General features: G+C 41.0%; 2 protein-coding genes across 4 annotated transcripts in view; both read right to left on the bottom strand.

The window, feature by feature from the left end:
• LOC109898904 (guanine nucleotide-binding protein G(i) subunit alpha-2) overlaps positions 1-12535 on the bottom strand; it is a 96624-nt gene extending 84089 nt beyond the window's left edge. Inside the window, exon 1 of the mRNA XM_020493964.2 lies at positions 11728-12535. Within this exon, the coding sequence (XP_020349553.1) occupies positions 11728-11845 (118 nt within the window). The 5' untranslated portion in view covers positions 11846-12535. The remainder of the gene's footprint in view (positions 1-11727) is intronic.
• A 2664-nt stretch (positions 12536-15199) lies between these two features.
• slc38a3b (solute carrier family 38 member 3b) overlaps positions 15200-22669 on the bottom strand; it is a 57788-nt gene continuing 50318 nt past the window's right edge. For all 3 annotated transcript variants that reach the window (XM_020493988.2, XM_020493978.2, XM_020493981.2), the window contains 5 exons: positions 22096-22196; positions 19974-20098; positions 19443-19587; positions 18492-18595; positions 15200-18312 (listed from right to left, as the gene is read on the bottom strand). In XM_020493988.2, the coding sequence (XP_020349577.1) occupies positions 18208-18312; positions 18492-18595; positions 19443-19587; positions 19974-20098; positions 22096-22196 (580 nt within the window). In that variant the 3' untranslated portion in view covers positions 15200-18207. The remainder of the gene's footprint in view (positions 18313-18491; positions 18596-19442; positions 19588-19973; positions 20099-22095; positions 22197-22669) is intronic.

Raw genomic sequence — 22669 nt, 5'->3', positions numbered from 1 at the left:
AGTTGTAAATGAGAACTTGTTCTCAACTGGCCTACCTGCTTTATTAAAGGTGCAATAAAAATAAATAAATAAAGATATGGTTGACATGTTCGAACTATGCATTCCATGCCTCAACCACAATTTCATGTTATTTTTTCATGATGTAGCCTACATGTTGGCACAAACTTTGTTGTCTGTTGTAACAGTATATTTAGGCATATCAAACACAAGCAAGACACAAATAGTAGGCAGTCTAAAGCAGTAGTTGACAAATAAAGTAAGGAATAATAGCACACTGGGCGATGCAAAATTAACTCACCCAATGTCAGACTCTGGCTACCGGTCCGTATATACAGTACCAGTCAAAAGTTTGGACACATCTACTCATTCAAGGGTTTTTCTTTATTTTGACTATTTTCTATGTTGTAGAATAATAGTGAAGACATCAAAACTATTAAATAACACAAATCAAATCAGCCTGACTAACCGGTGTCTGTATGTAGCATCACTACTTTTATAGCCTCGCTACTGTATATAGCCTCGCCACTGTTTTTCACTGTCTTTTTACTGTTGTTTCTATTTCTTTACTTACCTATGGTTCACCTAATACCACTATTGGTTAGAGCCTGTAAGTAATCATTTCACTGTAAGGTTGTATTCGGCGCACGTGTCAAACAAACTTTGGGCCTCCCGGGTGGCGCAGTGGTTAATCAACCTTCGTCTCTCCCGAGCCCGTACAGGAGTTGTAGCGATGAGACAAGTTAGTAGCTACTAAACAATTGGACACCACGAAATTGAGGAGAAAACTTTGATTTGATGTAGTAACCAAAAAAAGTGTTAATCAAAACATATTTTATATTTGAGATTCTTCAAAGTAGCCACCCTTTGCCTTGATAACATCTTTGCACACCCTTGGCATTCTCTCCACCAGCTTCACCTGGAATACCTTTCCAACAGTCTTGAAGGAGTTCCCACATATGCTGAGCACTTGTTGGCTGCTTTTCCTTCACTCTGCGGTCCAACTCATGCCAAACCATCTCAATTGGGTTGAGGTCGGGTGATTGTGGAGTCCAGGTCATTTGATGCAGCACTCCATCAATTTCCTTCTTGGTCAAATAGCCCTTACACAGCCTGGATGTGTGTTTTGGGTCATTGTCCTGTTGAAAAACAAATGAAAGTCCCACTCAGCGAAAACCAGATGGGATGGTGTATCGCTGCAGAATGCTGTGGTAGCCATGCAGGTTAAGTGTGCCTTGAATACTAAATAAATCACAGATAGTGTCACCAGCAAAGCAGCCCCACACCTTCACACCTCCTCCTCCATGCTTCACGGTGGGAACCACGCAAGGGTAGATCATCCGTTCAACTACTCTGTGTCTCACAAAGACATGGCAGTTGGAACCAATAATCTTCAATTTGGACTCATCAGATCAAAGGACATCTTTCCACCGGTCTAATGTCCATTACTTGTGTTTCTTGGCCCAAGCAAGTTTCTTCTTCTTATTGGCCAAAGCAAGTTTCTTCTTCTTATTTCTTCTTTTAGTAGTGGTTTCTTTGCAGTAATTCGACCATGAAGACCTGATTCACACAGCCTACAGTTGATGTTGACATGTGTCTGTTACTTGAACTCTCTTCCTTTCCTGTGGTGGTCCTCATGAGAGCCAGTTTCATCATAGCGCTTGATGGTTTTTGTGACTGTACTTGAAGAAACTTTCAAAGTTCTTGAAATGTTTTGCATTGACTGACCTTCATGTCTTAAAGTGATGATGAACTGTAGTTTCTCTTCACTTATTTGAGCTGTTCTTGCCATAATATGGACTTGGTCTTTTACCAAATAGAGCTATCTTCTGTATACCAACCCTGCCTTGTCACAACATAACTAATTGGCTCAAATGCATTAAGAAGGAAAGAAATTCCACAAATTCACTTTTAACAAGGCTCACCTGTTAATTGAAATGCATTCCAGGTGACTACCTCATGAAGCTTGTTGAGAGAATCCCAAGAGTGTGCAAAGCTGTCATCAAAGCAAAGGGTGACTACTTTGAAATAGTAAAATATATTTAGATTGTTTAACACTTTTTTGGTTACTACATGATTCCATATGTGTTATTTAATAGTTTTGAAGACCTCACTATTATTCTACAATGAAGAAAATAGTAAAAATAAAGAAAAGGCCTGGAATGTAGGTGTGTCCAAACTTTTGACTGGTACCGTACATGCTCGGCTGCCTAGAACATTCAGCTGCCCAGAGGTGGAACAGCTAGGTAGTCTATTCATGTGGTACTTGCATGATCATTGAGTGGTTAAAACACAGATCGTTTTTTGCCCCAGTGCAAAACTCAAGTGAGGAACTCTGGCTTGTGGCTACGATATGGCAGCAACTATAAAGATTAGCCTACATGATCACACAAAAGGTTCATTGTTTTTGCTCCAATGCAATGTGTAGGGATTGTGTCCTGCTTGTGAAATTGCAATATCCGTTACAACAGACAGAGAAGGTTGTATAGCCTTCAACAACAAAAAAATGTGAATGTTTATTTAAATCGCTGCAGGTTTTTTTTTATTCCAGCTGTTCAGGAGTATGAGGCAGAGATAGTCCACATCATCATGGTCCAGGAGAGGGTGAGCAAAGAGAGAAACGTAAAAGGGGAGAAACCTCTGAATTTGTAGCCAAGGCCCTGAAAAAAAAGCAGTGGAACAGGTTTCTAGGTCCATAGTTGAATTTGAGGGTTCTATAGTATTGAATCACAGCTCTTTTAAAGTTTCAGACTTGCCCTTTCATGTCAGCAGAATTGGGCCAGATTGATTAGTGACACAAGATACTATTTTTTGACCAACAAAAATGGCACACACCACAAGCCTGACTGGTGTACAGTATGACATCTATACAACAATTTCAAAACTGCCCATTTAAGGTAACACAGCCCTCTCATGTTTCACAGCATTGAAATGACAAGTATGGACTGCTACTCATCTAACTAATGCTGTGAGTACTGTTCACAGTGTGAGAAACACATGATATCATTCCGTTTATTTACAAGGGTCTAGCTGGCTCCAACTTCTAAGTTACAGATCTGGTGTGTGGCACAATCAAACATGGTTTCCAGACAATGTTTGCTCTGTTTGGGAACACAGAGTAGTTCAACTGAAAATTCTGTGAAAAATGTCCTGTTGTCAACAGTAATTCTTGAAAACTCAACCTATTCATAGAAAAAGCAACAAATCAATCAGTTTAATTTGGCAGTACGCCGACAGCAGTTCCACAATGCTCTTAATCAAGATTGTACCTTCCTCATCCACTTCTCTGAACTTGTTGTTTCTGAGTAGCTGTCTGACCATGCCCAACCAGCCCAGTCAGTTCTTAGTCACTGTGGGTACTGCGTAGCTGGTCCATTGACAAATCATCAACTCAGCCAGGTTGGACACGGAGAGGGCCGAGGGCTCTGATCAATATACCTGGTTGACTCAGAAAAAGGAGCGGACATTTTGTTTTCCTGGCCCTGCGATGACAAACAGCAGGCTCAGTCGGTCAGAGACCACGATGCTAGTAAAGAGTCTGACGTATCATACCCCTTCCATCAGGCCTGACTGGATAGTGGCAAGCAGCCCTGTTTCCTTGTGTACAACTGAAATGATCATAATACTGTGATTGCAGTCCACTCCACTGCATGTGCTCAGCTGACCCTCAATGTAAAAGTCCATTAGCAGAACCATTGCCAGCTCCCTGCAGTGGCACGGGGCTGGTGTGGTGTACTCTGGGTACTCTGAACTGGTCTGAGGCCTACAGACGGCACCACATAATTAAAAGGCAAGAAGAATTACATGTGGTGTTAAAATGAGTTCAGAGTATAATCAGATTATAGATTATAACATGATTCCTAGATTACAGACCTGTAATCTAACTCTCTGATCTCGTGTTTCAGAGAGCCTACAGTCATTCCCATTTCACACACCCAAATCCCTCTGGGACAATTAGTGTTCCAATTATTATGAAAAATATGAACGTTCATAATATGGGGTAGGGGTATCATCGACATATTCCTCTGGCTCTAGTTTTATTTTATCTTGAGTATTGTCCAGTTATATGGTCAAGTGATGCAAAGAAAGACTGAGTTAAGCTGCAGATGGCCAAGAACAGAGCGGTACGCACGCACACACACACACACACACACACACACACACACACACACACACACACACACACACACACACACACACACACACACACACACACACACACACACACACTACATGTCTATGTATGTAAATTGTAAAGTCTTTAGTCTGTAATATATATTTTTGTTATGTTTCGGAACCCTGTAAGGCTAGCTGTCGCCATTGACATCAGCTAATGGGGATCCTGATAAATCAAAAATCTAAATATCCTCTCTCATTCTACACATCTGTTGCACACATAGGATTGCATGCTGGATAGCACAAATAAAACACATGACCAGACAGTCACTATTTGTCATAGCTGGCAATGTTATCTCTGTCACTTGTATGGGATGGGTTGTTTTACGGTCACAGAGATCTTGCTAGAGGCTAGGGGGTAACATGTCACCATGTCCCAAAACAAATGGTTTACCTGATAACACTAGGGGAGAGCTAGCTTAATGCCTTCTGTTGTGTTTCTAGGAAAGAGAGTAGAGCATTTGTTGATTTCAAAATAATAGGGTATTCACGTTCAATTCATCTTGGGCTATTAGTCTGGGGTGACCCAGGAGCTGAGAGTGAATTGTTTTTTAATGAACTCTGATGGCTTTACCTTTCTCTATCTTTGTTCTCAGCGAACAGGATAACATTGACCTCCATGTTATAATAACCTTTTCTGGAGACCAGGTAATGGAAGTTGATTGATTTGACTTTAAAAGTGGAAATATTAACTTCAAACTCAATCTTTCAAAGGTCTGGGTTCTCTCAGGCTATAATAACGTTTGTTCTCCTGCATCTCAAGTGGTCCCAAAATAGGGACAAGGGGGCTGTACTGACACTCATGAAATTAAATGTCATTTGCGTAGATTTGGTGGAGGAAGAATTTTTGGAGCCAGGGTCAGAACAGAGTAGAATGGGTTTGTCTTAATTTGAGGCTTGGAAAAACCCTGCTCTGGGATTTCCCAATGGTTCTGATGAGTCATAAGAACATCAAGACAAGGAAACATTACAGGGCATGATTTCTATAATCTTTCTCTTAGTGTTTCAACTCATTCCTAACTCCCTCTCCCCTAGCTCCTCACACTAGTTCCCTGTCTTTTTCAGTCATTTCCTGAAGATACCACGCAGAGGAAGTTATATTTTGCTGAATGTGTGGCTGTCACACCTGGCCCCTGGCGTGACTGTACTGTCACACAAAGCAGCCCTGACATCCAAACAGTCAGCTGCTGTCACTAAGCTGAATGTATGGCCACCTCCTATGGTCGTGACAGAATAACATTACGGTTTCACACGGCACACACTTCAGAAAACAGCTGGTGGTATACACAACATAGTATAGGATAGGCTATAGGATAGTAGAGTTTAGACTCCTCCACTTTCCACCAGGGCTAGCTGCCTCTGTTGCATGTCTTTTCATATGTATGAGTGTGTGCCAGACCATCCAATTACCACAGGGATAATATCTGCATTGAGGAGTGGAGAGTGAGACGCTTAGTTCACTGAGAGATTCCTCATGTTGTTGTTTTTTCTCTCTCTCTCTCTCTCTCTCTCTCTCTCTCTAATTTGCTTTATTGGCATGATGTAACAATGTACATATTGCCAAAGCTTACCTTGGAGATTTACAATATTAACAAAATTAATAATGTTAATAAATATTGTCAACGGGATAACAGTAACAACAATCATCATGGGTCAAAATAACCATACATTTAACAATAAGCATAGAAGACATGTGCTGATTGGTTGGGCTGTCAGACACTGTCCCTCATATCTCTCTCTCTCTCCCAAATAATTGGGGAGTGCAAGTGCCGAGAAGACATCCACTCAGCTGTTGAACTGAAAGAGGCTTTACAGAAATTGTGGAAAAGGGGAATGAAATAGGTAAGAACAGCTGGGAAACTATTTTAGAAAGGATAGACCTAAGGCTTACCTATAGGTCAATGTCTGAAATAGAAAAACATGTTGTTGAACAAGAGGGTAGGACCGAGAGATGAACCCTTTTTCCACCCTCCCATCAGTTTAGTATGACAGAGAAAGTGTAGATGAGGACAGGTTACACTGTTTTGTATATAACAGATGGATATGCACTTGATCTATCCTACAGTATCTCTCCTTTTAAAACTGTGTATTGGCCATGCATGAGATACTGCATAAAGGCGAGTTACCATAGATGGCGGCGATATTTTACACATGCCATCTACAGCGTTTACTAACACACAACCTGTGTGCCTCAGTTGATAGAGCAGGGCGCTCACAACGTCAAGAATCGTGGGTTTGATTCTTGCTGGGGCCACCCATACAAATAATTTATGCACGCATTATTGTAAGTTGCTCTCCAGCCTACTCAGATATTCCCTTGGATGTCTACAGTGTCCAAGAGAAGTGCCCCTACATTGTTCTGCAATCAAAAAATCCCTTTACACTGGACTTGGCTACACTTACACAGGGAAATGTACCTTGCTCATATCCTTTCTTGGCGCATGGCAGTGTTGACAAAATAAAAGTGACATTGACACTTAGTCAAAGCATTATATTTAATTTCCCTAAATACCTTTCCCTACCTCCAGATACCTGAGAAGATGATGAAGAAACAAATGAATTCACTCTCCATAATGCCATACTGCCAGTGCCAGCCCATCGCCAAATGTTTAGCTAGCTAGATAAACGTTAGCATATTCACTAGCTAGCAAAACATAGCTAGCTAGCTAAGGATACTGCACTAACTCGGCAGCTAACACAGACCCCTGTTTCATGGAAATAGTTCCATTGTGATTTTATTATAATGTCAATACTAGCTACAGTGGTTAGACAAAATGTTTCTGTTTTAATGTAACTGCCCAGTGTTTACAGATTTCTATGAAATATGATTCCTTTTATTACAAATTGTCTCTACTTGAACATTTTACAGTTTTAGAATTCGTTTCCTGCAATTCTACAGTACACATTTTGCCATGGTTTATGTCATGGCTATCTGAGTGACTCAAACATTATATGAAAATCAATTCTCCCTCACTGTCTGTTTTTTATTCGGATGATTGTTAGTTCTCAAAGATGATCTTATTAAAAATTATACAGCGCCATTATCTTTTCTACATACTTTATATGTGATTTTCGTCATTTAAGTTGACACTGAAAACATTATAGCATCCAGAACATCTTATTTTTATGGCAGCCATGATTTAGCAGCTGCGGCAAGCCTTTGCTAAATTTATTTAAGGGAAACACTGATAAATACTGTATATACTTCCAGAAAATATGCCTATTTTATGAAGATTACGCAAAGTCACGCATCTTCTATGAGCAGACGCTATTTGGCTTGCGCTGATTGGGTTGTTTGTCTGGGATATCACTTATCTATTTTGCCCCACTCAATGGGGGTACCACAGGGTTCAATTCTCGGGCCAACTCTTTTCTCTGTATATATCAATGATGTCGCTCTTGCTGCGGGCGATTCCTTGATCCACCTCTACGCAGGCGACACCATTCTGTATACTTCTGGCCCTTCCTTGGACACTGTGCTAACTAACCTTCAAACGAGCTTCAATGCCATACAACACTCCTTCCGTGGCCTCCAACCACTCTTAAACGCTAGTAAAACCCAATGCATGCTTTTCAACCGTTCGCTGCCCGCACCCGCCCGCCCGACTAGCATCACCACCCTCGATGGTTCTGACCTAGAATATGTGGACAACTATAAATACCTAGGTGTCTGGCTAAACTCTCCTTCCAGACTCATATTACTGACTATCCTACCTATGGCGACGTCATCTACAAAATAGCTTACAAAACTCTACTCAGCAAACTGGATGCAGTCTATCACAATGCCATCCGTTTTGTTACCAAATCACCTTATACCACCCACCACTGCGTCCTGTATGCTCTAGTCAGCTGGCCCTTGTTACATATTCATTGCCAGACCCAATGGCTCCAGGTCATCTATAAGTCTATGCTAGGTAAAGCTCCACCTTATCTCAGTTCACTGGTCACGATAACAACACCCACCCGTAGCACACGTTCCAGCAGGTATATCTCACTGATCATCCCCAAAGCCAACACCTCATTTGGCCACCTTTCCTTCCAGTTCTCTGCTGCCAGTGACTGGAACAAATTGCAAAAATTGCTGAAGTTGGAGACTTTTATTTCCCTCACCAACATTAAACATCAACTATCTGAGCAGCTACTGATCACTGCAGCTGTACATAGTCCATCTGTAAATAGCCCACCCAATTTACCTACCTCATCCCCATACTGTTTTTATTTTATTTACTTTTCTGCTCTTTTGCACACCAGTATCTCTACTTGCACATCATCATCTGCTCATTTATCACTCCAGTGTTAATCTGCTAAATTGTAATTATTTGCTCCTATGGCCTATTTATTGCCTACCTCCTCATGCATTTTGCACACACTGTATATAGAAAAAATGTTCTACTGTGTCACAGATTTCCTCCTCTTCGTCTGAAGAGGTGTAGCAAGGATCGGACCAATACGCAGCGTGGTAAGTGTCCATGTTTTAATAGAAAAGACTGAACATGACACAAATACAAAATAACAAAGTGAAATGGAAACGAAAGTCCCGTGTGGCACAAACACTGACACAGGAAACAATCACCCACAAAATACCCAGAGAATATGGCTGCCTAAATATGGTTCCCAATCAGAGACAACGATAAACACCTGCCTCTAATTGAGAACCAATCTAGGCACCCATAAACCTACATAAACACCTAGATGGAAACAACCCCGTGAATCTACAAAAAAACAGAGACAGTACAAACACCCTATAATGAGACAAAAACACACATATCCCCCATCTCACACCCCGACCTAACCAAAATAATAAAGAAAACAAAGAATACTAAGGTCAGAGCGTGACATACTGTGTCATTGACTTGTTTGTGTTATTGGCTTGTTTATTGTTTACTCCATGTGTAACTCTGTGTTGTTGTCTGTGTCACACTACTTTGCTTTATCTTGGCCAGGTCGCAGTTGCAAATGAGAACTTGTTCTCAACTAGCCTACCTGGTTAAATAAAGGTGAAATAAAAAATAAAAAATAAATCTGACTGTGTCCCTGTTGCACAAGCAATAACTGCTGCACAAGACTTTATGGGCAGAATCCCATCTGCAGAGAGCCTATTCAGTTCTTATCCACAGTGGCTATCTTCGTTTCCTATCATGTCTCCCGGTGTTAAGCCTGGTGGTGACATATGACTGTCTCTCAGGAAAATCTTTACCCAGATACTGTCAGAGTCGTGCAGAACACGTTGAATTTATTTTGCCAATGGATTTGTTGCGCTGCCAGACTCAGAAGAAGGTGGTTTTCGGGCAATGGCTTTATGGGATAGCTAGCAACTTGTAAACAATTACCCATTCCTTTATGAGTACTAATTTAATAGTACTATTAAACTAATTTAATAGTTCAATCATTTTCTACAAAAAAAAACGGAATATTGTGATGGTAATGAATTGATTATGATGATAATTATTAGTTGGCTTAAGTCGCTAGCCAGCTACAGTATCTTCAACCTAGCCTACACTCTTAAGAATGCTGGGTTGTTCAGATGACCCAACTGCTGGGTTGCAGGCATTGGGTCACTTCGTTGGGTTGTTGCTGCTGAGTTATTGATGGAAAAATCTTCCTAAAAACTATATTTAGCTATTTTCTTCATGAGTCCGCTGTTGATACAGTCCCAACATGTTTTGCATGTCAGCAGTCAAGTTAAGATATTGGACTTTGAAGAAGCAAAGTGTCACTTGCCACATCATCATGATGATGCATTTTTAAATCAAATTATGCATTTTGGGTCATTGTGATGATGTGGCAAGTGAAACCCAAAAGGTTATACTCCTTTACTTCTAAGAGTGTAGGCTAGCCTATAGATGTGACAAGATGACCAGGTGATTTGCCTGAAAATCCATAGGACTACACTAGCCCCTTTCCTGTTTATGCCATAGCATTTTTAGTTTCCAAGCAGCTCCCAAATGTAGGTCTTTCAACTTGGCCCATTTTCTGTGACCAAGCCAGTGTGTAAATGGAGGATTTCTATATTGAGGCACACAGTATTTATTTCAGAACATTGGCTAAAAGGACCAGAGAGGTACTGTACAGCCAAGCAATGTCAGCAGAGGTTACTGTAATATATTTATGCCCATCCCAGGTCATACAACTCCAGTGTGGTTCCCTCTGCAAACCGGGAACCTGTGCAAGTCGGGACCCTAAGCAATCGACTCCATATTTCCATAATTTATTTGGCTTTGTTTTGGGCACCTTGGACGGTTCCAATGTCGATCATATTGCAAATAGACATTTTCAAAACCTCTGTGTTTTGTTCACAGAACTGTGATTGGTAGGAATGTGTGGCATCAATCATAATGCAAAACACTCATATTCACTAGAGGTGAATGTGTTGTTGTGAATCCAGAACTGCAGCTGGGAGGAGTGGGGCATTTTGCAGCGTACCAACAAATTAGAGTCTGAGATAAGAATCAGCAATAACAAGAAGGATACCCAGGGTAGGCTAGGCCTAATACTGCTGTTGTGAACAACACAATACATTGATTCTATCTCTTTAGCCTTGCACAGTGACATCACATTAGTTTAGATTATTACATAAACACACTCCCCAATACACTGACTCTATCTCTTTAGCCTTGCACAGTGACATCACATTAGTTTAGATTATTACATTGGCTAAATATATCAGCCTACTACAAAACATGTTTTGCTGAAGCCCAAAACCTTCATTTGTGTAAAAATGTGACTTAGAGGAGGTGGAGTGTTTACTACTTTCTGCCCCTGCTCAGTCAAATTCCTGATTGCAATGTCATATGCTCAAACATACATTACTATGCCTGTTTAACACAGCCTGTGTAATAATAAGTATGTAGCTACCTGTTCTGAACAAAATATTGACTGACTAATTCAGTGGTTCCCATTCCCAACCTTTTTCGGTTACTGTATGACCAACCGAATTTTACTCTGCCACGAGTACCCCTGGAGTACCACCTCATGTGCATTTTACCTCGTGTGCATTTAACCAGTAAGTCTATGGTCTCATCATTCTTCTCAAGTACCCCCTGTGGATAGGCCAAGTACCACCGCTGGGAACCAGTGATTTTCACCCAAACAGATACATGGCATATGCATTGTCACACAAGGAGATGCAATTTAGGACCACATTGATGAATGAATACATCTCTGCTTGACCGAGAGCTATGTTGCAGTAGGATAATTGCTTATGGTTCTTTGCTACAGTAATTATGTAATTTGTTCTAAGGCGTTGGCAGAGCAAGCTCAGCGTCAACAGTCGACCACATAGCAGTCAACGTAGAAAATAAACAATGCGTGCGCTGTGGATTGATGCCTAGCAGACGCGCGGCGGATGGACACCCTACCGGTGCCAAAAGGCAAAGTGATGATGGCTTGTGATGCAGCCCATTAAGCTACCACTTATGATCAAAATTGTGGACAATTCTGTTTAAGAGTTTGAAGCACTCAACCCCGAAACAGAGCCCAACAAGGAACGTAAACCTACACTGGCTAGTCGTCCATTCGGACAAGCAAATTAGTAGAATAAACGGCTTCCCATACCTAGTAAGAGCAGTTTCACCTCCCTTGCAGCCTTCTCTCCATCCTCGCGGAGATTTTTATCAATCATCTTTGATCTCTCCGCGGCCGCTTTATCTTCTGCACTTAATGTACAACCCATGTTTCCAAAAGCACGCGCGCACTGACGGCCGGCGCAAGGATTCTTGAAGGATTTCGTCTTGACTGCTGTTTGATACGCCAACAAAAAAGAAACGGTTATTCAAAATCCTTCCTGTCCTGTTCAAGAGACGTGCGCGTGAAAATGTTGTAGTCTAGTTCAATCCAAATGGCACGCACAAATTGTCGTAATTCTGAGTGATATAAACAAATGTTCCGTCAATACCTAGCTATATCCTTTTGGTCGCAGAGCAATCTTCTTGGAGATGCTACTTCAAGGAATACCACTGAAAGTTGCAGTCAATTCTCAGGTGGCGTATACGAATTGGTTCTGTAGTATTGACCATTGGTAATCAATTCTGACAGTCGCACCGATATAAACTAGTCAATCGTATTCCTCGTTCGTTCGTTTCTTTCGACCAAGTGAAGGTAGGTGGATTCAATCACATGGATGTGTTCCTAGCGAGCGACTGCGCTCCCAGACACAACCGCGCAGTCAAATGAACATATCCAGTGGAAATCCAGACAAACTGGCGCACTTCAGCTGCCAACCTGCTGCTTGCCTTCTACGGGGATTTGTTGACACCCTTTCTGTGCTCAGTTGATATAATATATCAACATTGTGTGTCGTAGATTTAACAAATGGTTGATAGACCACTGTTGGTACGTTTTCTGCAGTAAAGGGAGGCAAGCTGAGCTGACATGGTACAAATCTGTCGTTCTGCCCCTGAACAGGCAGTTAACCCACTGTTCCTAGGCCGTCATTGAAAATAAGAATTTGTTCTTAACTGACTTGCCTAGTAAAATAAAGGTAAAATTAAAAATTTAATAAAAAATAAAAAAAATAGCCTAGTGCCAAATGCATCCTATCTATTTGAAACCCTGCTGTAAATGCCGTGATTTGCACGTCTCTTGTCTTATGGGAAATGTAGGCAATTATGTAGTAGCATACCTCAACTCCATGGAGTATACATACCTTTTAGTAAATGGTAATCAAATACAACCACCGACTGTTTCCTTGTTTTAATTGGCACATGCGCATTCGCGCTGTTGCCATTTTAGAGCAACAGCAATAAGGAAACAGTCTGTGGTTTTATTTGATTGACGTTTTATTAAAAAGTATGGATTTCAGCAAATAAAGAAAGGCACTTATCATCAGAGGACAAACATAGGTACACGACAAGGGTTTAAGAATTTACATGTTTGAAGTTTCGACTAATAGCGACTCGGAGTCGTATTCATTTAAAAAACTAGTCTGCGCTCAAAGTTGAGGCAGCCTACTTGGCGAGCAATTATGGGAATATACTGTAAATAGGTTAGGTAGAGGGTGAGCATTGCAATGATCTGCGTGAGCATCATCATCCACTGGGATAATATTCATGGTGGTCTAATTATAGGAATCCATGTTTTTTTCCAGATGATAAATAAGAAATGTGTCCATATATCTAAATGAACATGGGATGGGACGACTATGAAACCTCTCCACCAGCAATGGACTGCACTAAACATTTAAATGGATCTGTTGCACTTTACATTAAGTGGCCTACAATTGTATGGTAGGCTAGTTACACGGCAGGTATAGTTCTAGTGTTATTACAGTGTAGGTAAATTGATACATTGATCTGGACACAAGGGGGAGTATTACAACACATAAAACAGATGGCTGTATTTTTCTTAAGTGATTTCTTTGTATCCAAACTATTCTCATATGGTTTCATGTTCAAAAGCCTACTCATGAACACATATCCTATAACTTAATTAACAACCTTACTGCCAACAACTAAGCAAGGTTCTGTTGAAGGGACCCTCACACTGATTTTTGACTGTTTCATGTAGGCCTACAGGGAACAGTTAGTCCTCTTCATACGCATGTTGTTTTAATACTGATTAAAGAAGATTTATGATTCATATGAATAACTACTGTGTCTGAAATGTTTGGATACAGGACTGTTTTGCTAGCATAGACTGGAATATGTTCCGGGATTCAACCGATGGCATTGAGGAGTACACCACATCAGTCATTGGCTTCAGCAATAAGTGCATCGATGACGTCATCCCCACAGTGACCGTACGTACATACCCCAACCAGAAGCCACGGATTACAGGCAACATCCGCACTGAGCGAAAGGCTAGAGCTGCCGCTTTCAAGGAGCGTGACTCTTACCCAGAAGCTTATAAGAAATTCCGCTATGCCCTCCGCCAAACCATCAAACAGGCAAAGCGTCAATACAGGACTAAGATCTAATGTTTATTATATTATAATTAAGTCTATGATTTGATATTTGACAGAGCAGTCTGACTGAGCAGTGGTAGGCAGCAGCAGGCTTATAAGCATTCATTCAAACAGCACTTTCCTGCGTTTGCCAGCAGCTCTTAGCAATGCTTGAAGCACAGCGCTGTTTATGACTTCAAGCCAATCAACTCCCGAGATTAGGCAATACTATAGTGCCTATAAGAACATCCAATAGTCAAAGGTGTATGAAATACAAATGGTATAGAGAGAAATAGTCCTATAATTCCTAAAATAACTACAACCTAAAACTTCTTAACTGGGAATATTGAAGACTCATGTTAAAAGGAATCACCAGCTTTCATATGTTCTCATGTTCTGAGCAAGGAACTTAAACGTTGGCTTTCTTACATGGCACATATTGCACTTTTACTTTCTTCTCCAACACTGTGTTTTTGCATTATTTAAACCAAATTAAGCATTTCATTATTTATTTGAGACTAAATCAAATCTATTTATGTATAATATTAATTTAAAATAAAAGTGTTAATTGTTCATGGTTAACTGAGCTGAATAGTGCTCGTGACCTCTCGAGGGGCTTAATTTGCACATGCATCTGAGAATAGTTGCAAGACTGCAAATGGATTTGATTTACACTGGAAGATGAAAAGAGAGCATGTTTTTTATAGTACTTTCTTGAATGAAGCATCCATCCAAGAAGGCACATTCTGATGACCTGGTGTGCAAGAGTATATTATGGAGTTGTTTGTAGCGCCCCCATGTGTTGGGAATTAGGAATATTCATAATGAGATTTTTCTTGGTAACGCATAAATAAAAGTAAAACCAGACCTAACTGGAATCTGACAAGAAAATGTCCCATAGTTGTCCCGTAAACATTAGTGTTGTTAGGCAAGGACAGGGGCATACTGATCCAGGGCAAGTTTAAGTGTGTTTATCTAAACACAGCTTTACTTTGAGCAGTATGGCAGACGATAGACCATGTACTACTTGACCATAGAGCAGAAACCCTTTGACAGAAGCTATAACAAACCTGTGTGTGTGTGCGTGTGCGTGTGTATGTGTGGTGATAATACAGACAACAAATAAGGACAGAAATGACTCAGGTGTAAAAACTTTTACACTTGTTTTATTGTCAGACTGAAACTGTCCCTGCTATTTACACTATAAAAGCTAGATATGCATCACAAATATAAAGGGTTTACATTTATATACATTATTTATATAAGCCACCTTATAAGCCCAAAGTTCATACATAACTTGTTATTCACGCATAGTGCTGTCATTTCCTCAGAAATAAATTGCAAAGTTAAAACAAGAGCTATAACAACATGTTAACTGGCTTGCATAGTTTGGGTTGGGTACAAGAGAAAGAAAATGTTGCCCCAGACGTTCTAACAGTGATAGCAAAGCTCTAAAGTTGAAACGCAAGGGCTCTCAGAGAGAAACAGTTGGTAGTAGCTAGATACTGTAGGCACATTCCCAGACAGAAGAGGCCTAAGGATTAAGGTAATACACCATAGTCTATGGCAGGGACGGGCTGGACCGTAGTGTCCACTGGTTATTGCTGTATTATTCATTCAACTCAGCGACTGATAGAGACCTGAGAACCCAATGACCGTTATGGATCAATGAAGTACCAGGGAGCAGAGACAACCAGCAGACACTGTTGAGTTGCCTGTTCTTGATCTATGGCAAGGTGTTGCCTCCTTTATACCACAACCACTGCCTCAGCAAGACCAGGAGAAATATGGGTTTGAGGCAGATACATGCATGAACTTTTTAGCCGTTGAGTAAAAGAAAGACCGCTCAACAATATTCTCTTGATTCAAAAATTAAAATCAATTATTGTGCACAAAGACAAAGCAACATCAGAAGCAGTGTATAAGAATAATGAAATATAAAATAGCAATTGTCTTACATATGTAGGACTTGGCAAATTATACGTTTGAGATTAGAAAACACCACTAACAAAGTACCCACCACTTTGTGAGTCTAACCTTTACATTGGTTGAATTATTTTTCAAAGGTTATGTCAATTCAACTCTTTCAGGATAACAGGATTCAATAAGTTATATTATGGGTTTTTTCAACAATTATCAATGTTATTACAATGTTATTACAATGTTATTACAATGCTATCCCAGTTTTTTTAGATAAGATGTCAGTGTTGTTTTGAAAATCATTTATCAAATGCTGCGTTATGAAATTGAGAAGCCTAAAGGGGCTTTTGAATCACATTAAAATCGAATAATCTCAGTTCACTTCATCGTCAACGCTTTAAAAACTGTACTTGATCACAAGACCTTACGTTTAGAAACCAGATACATTAGGAGATACAGCCATATAGCCACACGTTTTGGAAATAGAGTCCTGATATCAGCATACTATGCCTGGAATATCACATTAGTTCATTTAGTGTGTTAAATTAATCAATTAATAAATCAGCCAATCACCAGACAGGTGACACTCTTGCTTCTTCCACTAAAACTTCAACCACCAATCACAAAACAAGTGGAAAAGAGATGTTAAAATACAATAAAGACTAGCTCAACAACATAACCAAAACACTTTTCCTCCATATTTCGTCATGCCAAAAACAGTAAGCCAAACCCCAGTTGTAACTGAAAGGGCACAGTTGAACTGTTCTGAATTTAGACAAGGGTTTACAAATTCATTGTAGAAATATAAGTATTAATTGAATATGTGCTATTAGTGTTAAAAGGGTCAGTTTAAGTCATTCATCTTAAATTGATAAAAGCACAATTGATCATAAAAATCTGTCAATACTGTATCTAGGATGTCAGTTGATCATCTAACTAACATGAATGTAAAATGCTGTTTATCTTTTTCTCCTTAATCAGCTCATTGCCCTCAAGATCGCCTCCTACACTTTCAACTGTCATCTAAACCCTCCAATATGCAATATCATACAATACACTACGGACTGTACATACCATCTATAAAGTCTATCAAAATACCTGATCATATAGTTAAATACTCTGTTCGGAGTCCATTAGCACACCTTGTGAAATTAAAAAACATGGATACATCTAGTAAAATAAATAGAGATTACTATTTCACTGTATAGGCTATTTGTGTGGTTGGTTGAGTCATTCTTCCATCATCTGAGTGTACTGTAGGTACCAGGGACACAGGAAGAGTTCAATAACATAATGCATCATGGGACATATTCTTGAACTAAGCCCAACAACCACATGCACCCTTAGCTTTGGCAGATAAAACAACACAGGCTAATGGCACTCCTGGTAGAAAACATGTGAAAATATACTTTATCTGTGTATGCCCGCACAAATAGAATATTTGGAAAAGTGTGGTAAACTTTGATGGTTAAAGTACGTGCTGATGGCAGAAAGTGATTGACAGGAATACCAAGAGAACCACAGACTGTATGTTTTACAGCACTCACCTAACCTATAGATGTAACCATTTCTTCTATAGTACAAAAATACCATATGACACATAATGTAGTGTCACTTCCCTATCATGTAGTCATGTGCTTCCTTTGCCTTCTTTACATATAGATTCCACCATATCTACAGTACTACAGTACATGTAGCTGCAGTTCACATGAATACAGTGGTCAGGGAGAAAGAAACAGGTGGATGGAAAGTGAAGGAAGGAGGGAGGGAGTGAAGGAGGGGGAACCAGCATGAGTTTCTTTCTTCTGGATTTTCCATTGACTTGGATGCACTATCCCACTGATAAATAATAATAATCAGCATGATTTAAAAATAATACCCTGTTTAGTCCTGATGATTCATGTAAAAGTACTCCTCTGTGATGGCCTACATACAGTGATTATGAAACCTTTTGTTCAAATAAGTTCTCTACTGCTTTACAATAGTACAGACTGTTTTGTCCGAGTCTTTAGTCTCAAGAGGACTGAAATGTTCAGCATGGTTTTTCCCAGCGGGTTGATTATGTCTCCCCCTCCCTACCCCCAACCTCCCTGAAGCCTTTGACCTTTGCTCTACCACGGAGGGGATAGTGCATCAATTACATGAAAACAGTTCTAAACACACACCTAGGCATCCCCTTAAAGCCTCTGCCAACCCCCAGATGACCCCGGCATGTGAAGAGCAGAGGACGGCCTCTAGTGACCACCGCCAGAGTTGCTGCTCCCTGTTGTCCAATCAATGATGATGAAGCTCAAACTCATGGTCATGAAGGCGACGCCCAGACCAGCGAAACAGGCAGCCTGGGAAGACAGAGGAAACACCATCATTAGAATATTTATTAGTATATGGTAACCAGAACCATACTCTAAACATAGTCATAAGGACACACAATAACAGTAATGATGAAGAATCTTACACAGATCAAATCAAGATATGAGAATATTACAATTATCATGGAGAGGATGAGATATGTGCTCACCAGTATCTTGGGGGTGGAAAACATAGGTTCCTGCTCCTTAGGCACAATGCGGATGTAGAAGACGGCAGGGAAGATAAAGATGAGACAGGGGGCAGATGTGGCACCTGGAGGAGGAACAGGAGGATGGAGGAAGAGGAGGAGAGATGAAGGTCAGAGCTACAGATCATTTTACACAGGACATCCAGTAGAACAAACTGTCCAAAAACAGAATATGGGCCAAGGCCAACATTCACAAACACTGTCAGATTTCCCTCTTTTAGTGGATGATGATTGGTGCTGTGGCTTGGTCCATGACCTTTAACTACCTTGACTTTGACCTCCATAACATGAAACATGTTGTTCATTCAAGGGAAATAGATGTAAAAAAATATTGACTAAGGTCATGTGTTTATCATTGAGTCAATAAACACTGGCCCGCTGGTCACGTTTTGTGTTGTGTTTTAAGGCCAGACACAGGGGAGATATCAAAACAGAGATCCACTGCTCACTTTGATTGGAGCAAAAGAGAGAAAGTGAATCAAGAATTACTGGTGCAGGTGCATAACCACACATTTAACCATGTAAAACATCCCAGACAACAGCAACTTCTACATGTCAAATATTTTTGGCTAGGTCAGGTAAAGTATGTCAATTTAAAGGGACGGTTTCTGTTCCTGGACTAAAAAGCACTTTCAATGGAGAATCATCATTGAATTGTTATTAAATCAGGACTAGGTTTAATCTGTACTTCTTAGTCCAGGACTAGGTTTAATCTGTACTTCTTAGTCCAGGACTAGGTTTAATCTGTACTTCTTAGTCCAGGACTAGGTTTAATCTGTACTTCTTAGTCCAGGACTAGGTTTAATCTGTACTTCTTAGTCCAGGACTAGGTTTAATCTGTACTTCTTAGTCCAGGACTAGGTTTAATCTGTACTTCTTAGTCCAGGACTACATTTAATCTGTGTAACTAACCGATGATGCCGAAGATTCCCAGGATGTTGGGGGCGAAGATGACCAGAATGTTGATTAAGGAGAGCAGAGTGATGGCGATGGCCACATGACGAAGCCAGTTAAACGATTTACTGGAGAAAAACATCTGGTTCAAGGCCCTGCGCACCTGAGGGGGCAGAGAGAGAGAGAGAGAGAGAGAAATACAGAGAGAGAGAGAGAGAGAGAGAGAGAGAAATACAGAGAGAGAGAGAGAGAGAGAGAGAAAGGGAGGGAGGGGGAGAGAGGAATAAGGAGGGAAAGGGGCAGAGTTAGTGTCAGAAACAACCGTGTGATTCCTCTTCAAATTAGCATTTTACTGTAATTCATCAAGCCATGACACCCACCATTTCAAATTAAGACATGAGGAATCAAACTAAATGTAAGCCACCCACGGAACCCCCAGACACCCCACCAATCCCACCCCAACGGCCAGTATACAATATCAGTTTTCTATGTCTGTCAGAAGAGGGAAGAGGCTATAGTGGAGAACGGGAGGGGGTGGGTGTAACTTACTGGGAAGAGCACGATGGGGACAGTCAGTGTGACAGCGGTGAGGACAGCCAATCGCACGCACAGGATGAGCGTGTCATAAGGGTCGATTCTGCTGTATGTGTGTAGCAGCTCTGTCTCAGTCTTACCTGTCAGGGTAACATCAGGGTAACGTCAGGGTAATGTCAAAGTAACGTCACGGGGTAAGATAAGGGGGTAACATCAGGGGGTAAGATAAAGGGGTAACATCAGGGTAAGAACAGGGGATAACATTAGGGTAACATCAGGGAGTAACATCAGAGGGTAACATCAGGGTAAGATCAGAGATAACAGGGTAAGATTATGGGTAACATTAGGGGTAATATTAGAGATAACATCAGGGGTAACATTAGAGAACATCAGGGAAACATTAGGTGTAATATTAGAGATAACATCAGGGGTAACATCAGAGATAACATCAGGGTGAGATCAGGGGTAACATCAGAGGGTAACATCAGGGGGTAATGTCAGCTGGTAACACCAGGGGGTAAGATCAAGGGGTAACATCAGGGTGACATTAGGGTAAGATCAGGGGGTAACATCAGGGGGTAACATCAGGGTAACATCAGGGGGTAACGTCAGGGTAAGGACAGGGTAACGTCAGGTGGTAACACCAGGGGGAAACATCAAGGGGTAACATCAGGGAGTAACATCAGGGGGTAACATCAAGGGGGAACATCAAGGGGGAACATCTGGGGGTAACATCAGGGGGGTAACGGTAACATTAGGGTAACATCAGAGGGTAACATCAGGGGGTAACATCAAGGGGGGAACATCAAGGGGGGAACATCAAGGGGGTAACATCAAGGGGGTAACATCAAGGGGGTAACATCAAGGGGGTAACATCAGGGAGTAACATCAGGGAGTAACGGTAACATTAGGGTAACATCAGAGGGTAACATCAGGGTAAGATCAGAGATAACAGGGTAACATCAGGGGGTAACACCAGGGGGTAACGTCAGCTGGTAACACCAGGGGGTAATGTCAGGTGGTAACACCAGGGGGTAAGATCAAGGGGTAACATCAGGGTAAGAACAGGGGGTACCATCAGGGTGACATTAGGGTAAGATCAGGGGGTAACATCAGGGGATAACGTCAGGGGGTAACGTCAGGGTAAGGACAGGGTAACGTCAGGTGGTAACACCAGGGGGTAACATCAGGGGGTAACATCAGGGGGTAACATCAGGGGGTAACATCAGGGGGTAACATCAGGGGGTAACATTAGGGTAACATCAGGGTAACATCAGGGAGAAACATCAGGGTAAGATCAGAGATAACAGGGTAACATCAGGGGGTAACATCAGATTATGGGTAACATTAGGGGTAACAGAGATAACATCAGGGAAACATTAGAGATAACACCAGGGAAACATTAGGGGTAACAGAGATAACATTAGGGGTAACATTAGAGATAACACCAGGGGAAACATTAGAGAACATCAGGGAAACATTAGGGGTAACATTAGAGATAATATCAGGGAAACATTAGGGGTAACAGGGGTAACATCAAGAATCACATTATTGTACACTGAACCTCCAAACGTAGCCTTACTTATGTTGACTCATACATTGAGGTCTGCTGTTCCTCGTTGAAAGACATAAAAACATCATGTGTCTCAAGCTACAATAATATTACAGTGTGTAATGACCACAAGGGGGAGTTATGCTCTTATTTCCAAAAGCGCACTTACTGTTTCGGTTCAATAACATTGCAAATGTTCAGGAGGGAACAGGAGGAGTGTCCAATATGGATATTGTGTTTATGTTTAAACTGTACATTACTGCAAATATAGTCTTGTGGCCTATGAGGCATTTGTTTTGTATCTTATGCTAGCTTGTTGCAAGAAAATTATTTAGAAATACAATGTCTCTTTAGAACCTATGCAAAATACTTGATTGGTTGGAGAAGTGGCAAGTTTAACTAGTTTCCATTTACACTCTACTTAACACCAGATACGTGAGACTACTTTCTGAGGAGATCCTCCCAGGCTTTCCAACTTAACGTGATAAGCCTGGGCTTCTGAGACTACGGCACACAATCATGACTACGGTATATTTCAGCCTGAGGAAAGGGCAGGAGTTTAAGTGGTGAAGAGGAGGTGCTCACCGTAAAAGGTCAGGTAGCCGAAGAGAGCAGCCAGGAAGTACATGGTGTACATCACCAGGATGGAGAGGTTGGAGACATGCTGCATCCTCCTCTGAGAAGGGCTGGATAACACACACACACACACACACACACTGGTTAACAGTCAACATTGACTGGAAAATCTTGTGGTTCCAATCCAATGGCTCAGTGGGTTAGGGTAAGAGCAATGTTCTTTCAAATTTTGTTCCGTCACTGAGCAAATTTCAGGTCTGCTGAGCGCAAACTTCCAGCGCAAACTGAGGCTGTACCTGCTTAAAATTACAGTTTGAACAGTGGCCAAGTAGGCTACTGTGGCTATTTGATCATAATGTAGGCCTACCAGAGTAGCCTACCCTAAAAAACAATGGAGAAAATACATCCCATGACATTTTAACAGGGAAATAGCTGTTCTATCATTCAGTCTACAGTAGCAGGCCATGTCTGGTGTTCAATGTAAGTCTACATTCCATGAGACTTTTGAAAAAAACACGCAGGGCTTGACATGAGTCTGTTTATCCACTTGTCATTCTGACAAGGAGGCGACAGAAAATATTGT

The sequence above is a fragment of the Oncorhynchus kisutch genome, linkage group LG1 (genome assembly GCF_002021735.2).
Source record: "Oncorhynchus kisutch isolate 150728-3 linkage group LG1, Okis_V2, whole genome shotgun sequence".
NCBI classification, from domain to species: domain Eukaryota; kingdom Metazoa; phylum Chordata; class Actinopteri; order Salmoniformes; family Salmonidae; genus Oncorhynchus; species Oncorhynchus kisutch.
Note: the sequence above shows the minus strand (reverse complement) of the source record. Positions and strands in the feature narration are given on the sequence as shown.